Genomic DNA, 9,236 nt, shown 5'->3' with positions numbered 1-9,236 from the left:
ACATGTACATATTGGTTTCTCAATCATTTTTGTACATAAACTAGACTGTTAGTTTTCCCCATTGAATTGTATTACATTGACATTTCGGTGCCTTTTTATAGCTGAGTTTGTGGTATGGGATTTGCTCATTGTTGAAAGCTGTACAGTGACATATAGTTGTTAATTTTGTGTGTCATTTTGTTCTCTTGTGGAAAATTGTGCCATTGGCAATAATACCACATCTTATTTTCCATATTTAGCATGAGTAAGGTTGTATCCTGTCCAGCACTAGTACTATAGAAAAAAGATGACACTGTACATTATACATTGCATGTAAGAAACTAACCAACACTGAATATTAACCAATAAAATTTTCCTATGCAACTGAATATAACTTTCTATGATTTGGTGGTACATGTGTGTTACATCAATAACAAGTTATTCCTCAGTACATGTAAAATATTTAGTAAAACATGTGACTGTTTTGGCATTAAAGCCATGCTCTAACAAAATAGATTTGAGGCCATTTTCACTGTCTTTGTTAAATGCTAACTGTAGATGTTTCAGACAAAGTCCACTGTGTGCTAATCTTCTAGCTGTTAGCTTGGTGATGTGCGAGGCCCATATCAAGGGAATGTAAGAATCTGTTAGCAAAGCTGAATTGAATCGAAAAACGTCCTTTTCTGAATATTCAAAGTGCGCAAGAAGTTGAAATAGACTTGTGACATCAGCACATGCATTGTGATCATCATATTCTACGCCAAGTAATTTTGTGACCAATGTTTGTTGTTTATGATTTCCAATGTCTTTAGTTTTGAATTTCCTTCTTGTCAATTTTATTGTATCAATGCACCCATAAATATGTAACACGAATTCTGAAAGAAGACTGTGCTGACGTAGTTTGTTCATCAATATGGGAATGTCAAACGAAGTAATATTGTGACCGAAAAGAATTGGTTTCTTCTTTTTGCTTATAAACTCAATAAATTCCAGGAGTACAATCTGAATGTCTCTGCTTTTAACTGGTTTACCATGATGGTACATCTGATCACAAGAAAAATCAAAAGTCAATCCTGTTATTTCTGATATTTTGGGTGAAATAACCTCCCTAGGTGATACATATTCATTAAAAACAGTGGTTCCATCAAATGCAGCCAGCTGCGTAATATCAGACTTGAATCCTGGAACAAAAATAAACAAATATTGCATTAATAATTAAAAGTGTATCCATCCCGATATGTGAGATGACTTAAATGGTTCCATATATCAAGTTTGGTTAAATTCTGCTTTAAATACTGTTTTTGTCATATAATTTTTTTTAATTTAAGCGGCAACAAGTTTTAAATGGTGGACTCTTTAAATACATATGGCTTCTTGAAAAGTGCATCCAAATTTATGGGAGTCAAATTTCTTGATTACAAGAAAAAATGTTTCAATTTCAGCAGGTTCTAATTTTAGCAGTTCACCCTATTTTCACATGAACATTATATTGCGATTTCATTTTCATTTAACTTAATTATATCTGTCAAGTTCCTCATGAATAAAGCAAAATTTAAATCAAAGCCTATAGTGTATGCTGTTAAACTGTAATCCATGTACATTTTATTTTTCATGATGTAAGGGACTTAACTCCCAACAAACATCAGTAATACATGTATATCACTTTATTCCAAGATACTGTGGATTCATTAATATTCGTTGGATACCAATTTTCGTGGAATTCGTGGGTACTGGTGAATAGCATAGTTTGAATAGGTTTTGTATACAGTGATTGATAAAACCACGAAAATAAATTATTCCACAGTAAGCATTGAAGCATTCCTAATACAATGGACGTTTACTTCGCTTTACATTATGTCACTGTCATCTATTTCACTGAATTACAATTACATTGTAAGCTTTTTTCACTTACTAACAATAGCAATGCAAGTTTTAAGGTCATGGTAAATTTATTCCAGGCATAAATATTTGATTAAAGAATTACTAATAAAGTCATGAAAGTAGGCAAATCATTTATCTTGTGTTTCATTATTTTAGCCTGATATGTGTGATTCAATTTGTTTGTTTACACTTACCTGTTGATTCTAAATCAAAAACTACTACTGATTCTTCTCCTCCAAACTTCATCTTCGATGGAATAGTTTCTGTGTCAATATGTTCTTGCACTTCTATTTCTCCTCCATAGGTGTCTCCCTCTTTTACTGATTCTCGCTGATTATCTTTCAATTTCTTGGACTAGAAACAGTATAAAAAAAAATTAAGAACAATTATGGAAGAAGTGATTCAGATCTATGCAAATGCACAGTGGGATCTTTAGAACAATTGCTATTTTATGTTGAAACATTTAATGTCTCCTTCCAATCAAAATTATGAGCCAGAGAATTCTCCATCTGTGGGTTTTCAACTAAAATGTTAATAAACTTTAAGACTTCTGGCTAAGTTTGATAAAATTTGGCCCAGTAGTTTCAGAGGAAAAGATTTTTGTAGAAAATTACAAACATTTACGAAAAATTGGTAAAAAACGACTATAAAGGTCAATAACTCCTTAAGGGGTCAACTGACCATTTTGGTCATGTTAACTTTTTTGTAGATACTTTGCTGAATATTATGATGTTTACCGTTTATCTCTATCTATAATAATATTCAAAATAATAACCAAAAACTGCAAAATTTTCTTAAAACTACCAATTTAGTGGCAGCAACCCAACAACAGGTTCTCCAAGTCATCTGAAAATTTCAGGGCAGATAGATGTTGACCTGCTAAACAATTGTACCCACACTAGATTTGCTCTAGATGCTTTGGTTTCAGAGATATAACCCCAAATCTACATTTTACCCCTATGTTCTATTATTAGTAATGGCAGCCATCTTGGTTGGTTGGCAGGGTCACCAGACACATGTTTTTAACAAGATACCCCAATGATGATTGTGGCAAAGTTTGGTTAAATTTGACCCAGTAGTTTCAGAGGAGAACATTTTTGTAAAAGTTAACAGACGACAACAACAGACGAATGACGCAAAGTGAAAAGAAAGGCTCACTAGGCCCTTCAGACCAGTTACTAAAAAAAGGCTTACCTTTATTGTGAGTCTTTTTCTTTTGAAATTAGTAGTTGACTGTGTTTTCCTAATCAGTTTACGCCTTCGATCCTTTCGAATTCCATGAAGTATGGTCAAATGTCCAGGAGAGAGTAGAGACTTCTTATTCACCTGAAAAGAATGAAGACATTGCATGTAATGTATTAAATTGATCTATTTTGAATGATTCATTTACTTTAAAGATATAAAATTTAGAATGTAGAGAAAAAAGTACAGATTTGAAGAAAAAAAGATATCTAAAAAAAATATAATTATAGAATAACTACACATCAATTCACCAATGTATACATGTAGTGTGTGAGTTAATTATCAGTGTTGTTTGGTCATGAGTTAAATAGTTTTCTCTATTTGAATTTTTGTATTAGTTACTTTTTTATTACACTGGCATATGGCATTTTTTCTTCTGAAAATAAGGTACAAGATGTAAGGAACTATAGATATCTTTCATTATTTGTTTTGATCCAACGTCATGACAAAACCTACAGTTGTATGGTGTCAGGGGAGTGAAATAACAACATTTATACACAGAATTATACAACTTTTCAAACTTTCCTTTTCTCTTTTTACTTTCTCTCCTCTTTTTACCGTTATGAAAGCTAGTATTATATTCTATAAACTGTTTGCTTTATATGCATGTCCATTATATTATACTATTATTGTAATTTTATATTGTATTATGGAAATGACTTCATAACTAAGTATGATTTACTTGTGTCTAATCCATTTTGCTTTAATTAAGCAAATAAAATAAGTTTAAACTAAACATACATAATAAAGCCCCTGAATACATTTACCTTGCTTAACCAACCATAGCCTTCATTCTTTTGCATCACAGCTGAAGACACCATAGCTTTTAATGATTTAGTTCCTCCATAAAACCTGAAAAAATCCCATAAATAAATGTTCAACATACAAACAAAATAGTTAATGCTCCACAAAAATAAAACACATAAATATGTCTCTCTGTTGCAGCTAGTCCTGGAAAATGACAGTTAGTGGATCGTAACTGTGGGGCATATGCATATAATGGTAAAGGAACTAAGATGAGCTTAAATTCAGAACTATCACAGACTTCAACATCACTGACATTGACATGATTTTACAAAAAAATATTCATGTTTTCCATTTTTTTGACAAAGTTAGACATTAAACACCCCAGATTGCATTGAAATCACAGTTACCACACATTATTGGAATACCAGAGAGTGTGTCACTGACAATTTGTATGTGCCTTACAAAAAGTTTTGTTTTAAACTGGAATTGTTTTACTTTGAAATTTTAAATTAAAACATCGAAGATAAGGAAAATTTGTGCAAACAAAGACTCCTATTTCCTTTTTTTAAACAGTTGCAGAGATTTTGACCATAATCAAAAGAAATCCTAAAGTAATGTAAGGCATACCTGTTTTTTGGGGCAAAACTAGCAACACTGTTGTTGAAACTTTCGTTTGACTGTGTTGACCCTAGATTTAACAGCCTATCTGCTCTTTCAATATAACGTTGTGCCAACTTGTCCAGCTCTTCCCTCAGCTTGTCTCCAGAAAGGGCCTTCCCATTGGGTAAATGTTTGAATCTGTAATATTTATAAACAAACAGAAAATGAGATTGCACTGCCACTGGGTTTTTTTCTACACTAATAGCAGAATTGTAAAATTGTTTTTCAGTCTAATGATCTTTTTTTGTTCTGAACGCATCTACATGTTACTGTAGTAAATATTAATATGACATGTGATCAAATGTGAAAAATTAAATCCTTATCATTAAAGTTTATTTTCAATTCACACTGTACTTTAATTAGAAGAAAGAAGTTTTGAAAGTTATCAGATGGGCCAAGACAAAGATGGATACATGATTAATACATAATGATGACAATAGCTCACACAGCCCTACAATTGTTTTAATTTAACATATACTTTACTGAACTCTAGGAATTAAGAACTTGTAAAAAAATTATTGCAGCATTGAAACATTAGATGATCACTTCATCAGGCCAGGGATCAATGTCATGGTATAAATTACCTAAATTTAGTTGGATCTTTAACATATGTACACCAAGTTGGACTGCACTGTTCATGGTGTCCAAAAATATGTGGCACTATAGTGGCGAGTTCTGTCTTCATTGATTGTTTACTATTTTGGTGTTTAGAAATAGTATACATAAAACACCTCACTATGTAGGGAATTACTTTTGCTGATTTTAACTGTTTGTAGTTTTTTGACAGACCATATAGACGTTTGGACAGATTTTTCTTCACATCTGTTTTGTCATCTTTTTTAATAATTGAACGAGGCAGTCTTGATTGGGTTGTAGCATCAATATCCGCATGTAAAGTCCCAACCGTATATCCATCCTCAGCAAGCCTTTGGATCATTGAACATGCCATGTCTGGCTCCATACCTTTGCTTGATCCTGCAATACAAAATAAAGTGAGTGTGTCCAATAATTTGTAATACTGTGAACAACTGTTGACAAATTAGAGGTACATTATACACATGATTTACATTATCATTATTGACTTTTCTTGAGGTGTACTCAAGGGCTATACACAGACATGGTGACTGGTTTCTTCTGTGGCCTAAGTCTAAAATGAGCCAATATCTTGTCAGGAAAATATAGTCCTTAGCATACCTCAGAATGAGTCATTTACAGGTATATTAAATGATAAGGATTTGATTACTTAATTTTGTTTACTTTTATTATTTCATAAAAAAACAAATAAATTTTCTTTTTTTCATGTGATAATATTGGCAAACTTTCTGTGAATTTATGATTATTTGGACACCCCCATGAGTAGCCTTTATTACAGTAAACATTAACATGTGGAACAGGAAAGTAATTAATATGTTACTGTTAACATCTCTATACCATATGTACACCTTTAATTACATGACCTTTGAGTCAACACTTACAACAGTTCAAAGGTGTTGAATTTTTATACGAACAACTATCTAAATTCACGATTATACATCTTTTAAATAAAAAAAACACTATCAATTCGTCTTAAAAGGGTTACAAAGACATTTTTCAAAGTTGTCAACTCTTTCCACTACAAGGAAAAATTCAGAACGGGAAGGGAAACTATATGACAACTTGTTCTTTTGAAAGGTGTCAATTCGTCCCTTTACATACTTCATCCCATAATCTTAAGTTACATTTCTCTTAAAAAGTATGACAGGCTTCTTCATGCTATAACAAGCTCATACCAATTGCTAAATAAATTGTTTGCTTTAAAATAGTGGACAAAATTGCTCTTACAAAATTTCCACCTGGGAGGCTCCATGGGGGAAATCCTCCGCAAATAGTGACAGTTGGTAGGTTTTTTGTTATGTCCACTATTCAAATTCTAAATGTTTACCCTTCCTTAATTGAAGGACAATATAAGAAATACCGTGCAGTCCAGTGTATCCACTAACCTAAGACTTATGACTTCACTTCATTCAACTGATAAAACCTTTTACAAAGTAAATGATAAATTGCAGTGAGTACATTTTATATTTCTGACAATGTACATGTATTTTTTTATCTTGCAATTTACAATGGGTATACATATTTGAGTTCAGCATTAGTCGTTTAATACCAACAGATTGCCTCTGATTGTTTAAAAGAAATCAAGATAATTGAAACATGAACTACAGATCTAGTCAGAGGGGACCCCAAAAATTGAAAATGAACAGAAAGAAATTCATGTATCCATATTTCAGTTACTGATTGCTCAACTTGGAAACATGTACAAATAAAGCAACACAGGGTGTTGATACATGTAGTTCATGAGTTGTGGTATAGTTGCAATTGGGCCCCTGAAAAATTTGTATGAAAAGTGTTTATATTGATTATTTTTATATTTCCCCATGATCATAGTTATGTAGTTGTCTCTTGAAAACAATCACCATTTGCATTCTTTTTCTATATAAATTACCTAAACAAACTTTGTAGTTGATATCAAAGCCTTTGCCGTTGCTCTTCTTCTCCGTTGGTACCAGACTGATGTGTTGACAAGCACTGCTTGGACACGAAATATATAAAAAACTAGCCATCCCATAAATCACCTCATCTTTTATGTCAGATAATCGGAGCCACGAACTGCATTTCTCACAGTTCATGGACCTGGCCAGCACATCTAGTTCAACAACCCGTCTTCCTTGGAACCAAGGTTTGGAGGATCCCAGTTCAACATTTTCCCCAACTTCCAAATCAGTTGCATTTACACTAAGTCCTTCTACAAAAACAGCGCCGTAATCATGGTCTTCACCTCGTACTGTTTCCTTTCTATTCATTTTTCTCATACGGTCCGCCTTTTTACTTCTTCCTGTACTAGCCATCTTTCCACGAATACGTTTGGAATACTTGTCGTCTGCCATGTTTGTTGTTTACCGCCGGAGTTTGACAGACGCGGTTCCGGTTCTATATTTACCATGACATTCACGTGACAAATCAAAACATCACGTGACGTAATGTCCTGTTCGTCCTTAAGGTTTTTATTTTTGTGTAAAAATCTCCATGCTTCATGTCATGCCTATTTTGTATTGCATTATTTTATCAGTCCAAGTCAAGCACCTCCTGGAAATTCTGATATTAAATGAAACTGATTTTTTTATCTTCTTGCACAATTTTGGACAAAAGTCATTTATAAATAGAGTAAATGATAAATATGCCAAAAAGTCATTTTTTTTTAATTTTAACAGGTCGATATCAATTATGTCTGCATGTAACAATTTTTTTTTCAATAATGGCAAGCATTTAATTTGGTAAAACCATAAAAATAAAAAGTAATTGAAATCAATAGTTTCTCAAGACTAAAAATAAAGGTGGGCATCACTAACTTGATAAAGCTTTGTAATCATTTTGTTATATAAATTACAATTAACACATAAATAGAAATTTAACTAATTTGGACACAGCAATTTTGTAAAAGTAAACAGTATAAAAAATGTTCGCCTTGGACTGAAATTTGCAATGTGGTGGTGGGTGGGGAATGCAGCAAAGATATGTATAATCTTGCCAGTCACAAGCCTGGAATGAAGGTAACTTCAATCAATGGAAGTGACCCTCTGAATGCAGAGTGAACCTACATAATAAGGAATAAACTAGTTTAGTGTGATTTTTCAGAAAATAAATGTGTACAAATTAACAAAATGCACTTCATGTTGCAATGAAAACAATCAATATAGATTTACTATAGATTGAGTTTAATATTTGTCTGATATCAATTACTGAACCAAATAATGGCAAATTAAAAAAATTCAATGAACAATTGACAACTTTTCTTAATTTTAATGAAACAGGAGCCCATATTCTTAATTATTGACCTTAACTTATAAGTGTTATTGATTCATTTAAAGTTTTGTCTTTACCATGTTGACCATTGATGATGTTACCTGATACATGTTTATGTACAGCATCTCATAATAGATTAAAGCTGATAAGACTTGGTGCAGAAACAATATGTTTAGGGGTTAACATGTACACAACCCTCCCCTTGTTTTGCCTTTTTAGAACATATTATTTTATACTACTTAGGATGCAAAATTTTGTATGTACAATGTATCAAATAAGGAAAAGATAATTTGGTCAAATATGAGTTTAACTGCCTAAATGAGGATCTGATTGGGTGTATCATTGGGGGATTCTGATCCCAGATCCCTCTAACTGTTTTGTCACATTCCTGTATCCCGCTTACACTATGTAATGATGTACGTAAGCAATTATAATTCATTTATAAATTCACTGCACAATAAATTAACTTTCACATGTCACGCTAACAAAAAATTGGCAATCCAGCGTCACGCTTAGACCCCAATGAGACCCACTCTTATCTTTGTGACAAAATTAATTGTACTGCATTTCTAGTACAATGCATATTTGATTTGTTTTTGTGTCAATTGAAAATAAAGTAATTTTTCAAATAGTCAATGCCAATGCTTATTTAGATACAAAAGACACTTACAATGTATCAGATGTAAAACTGTTTTTTTTTTATAGAGGCAAGTTAGGGAAAGAGATCTATTTTCATATATTGCAACTTACAATATTCAACCAAGTTTATAGTTTGGTTCCCCTGATGCTGTAAGGTAAAATAATGATCCATTACGTATAAACTGACAAATTTTGTACTGCATGGAATTCTGATGTTATTTTGTGACAGCACATGCATGATGGTGCGT

At 32.3% G+C, this 9,236-nt stretch overlaps 1 protein-coding gene across 1 annotated transcript; it reads right to left on the bottom strand.

The window, feature by feature from the left end:
- Positions 1–417: 417 nt before the first annotated feature.
- Positions 418–7,433, bottom strand: LOC134689966 (uncharacterized). Its single transcript, XM_063549935.1, has 7 exons — positions 6,992–7,433; positions 5,094–5,484; positions 4,477–4,647; positions 3,870–3,954; positions 3,055–3,186; positions 2,055–2,214; positions 418–1,160 (listed from the first exon to the last, which is right to left on the bottom strand). The coding sequence occupies exons 1-7, from the start codon at positions 7,431–7,433 to the stop codon at positions 418–420; spliced, it is 2,124 nt and encodes a 707-aa protein (XP_063406005.1).
- Positions 7,434–9,236: the final 1,803 nt, after the last annotated feature.

Source organism: Mytilus trossulus, chromosome 11 (assembly GCF_036588685.1).
Source record: "Mytilus trossulus isolate FHL-02 chromosome 11, PNRI_Mtr1.1.1.hap1, whole genome shotgun sequence".
Taxonomy (NCBI): Eukaryota; Metazoa; Mollusca; class Bivalvia; order Mytilida; family Mytilidae; genus Mytilus; species Mytilus trossulus.
This window is presented reverse-complemented; position numbering and strand designations above follow the sequence as displayed.

What these genes read in the sequence shown, in the direction of transcription:
- LOC134689966 (XM_063549935.1), bottom strand. Translation starts at nt 7,433, where the DNA reads ATGGCAGACGACAAGTATTCCAAACGTATTCGTGGAAAGATGGCTAGT. An exon ending in AGTTTTGCCCCAAAAAACAG is followed by an intron (nt 3,955 to 4,476) that starts GTATGCCTTACA and finishes GGATTTTTTCAG; the next exon opens with GTTTTATGGAGGAACTAAAT. An exon ending in GAAAAAGACTCACAATAAAG is followed by an intron (nt 2,215 to 3,054) that starts GTAAGCCTTTTT and finishes TACTGTTTCTAG; the next exon opens with TCCAAGAAATTGAAAGATAA.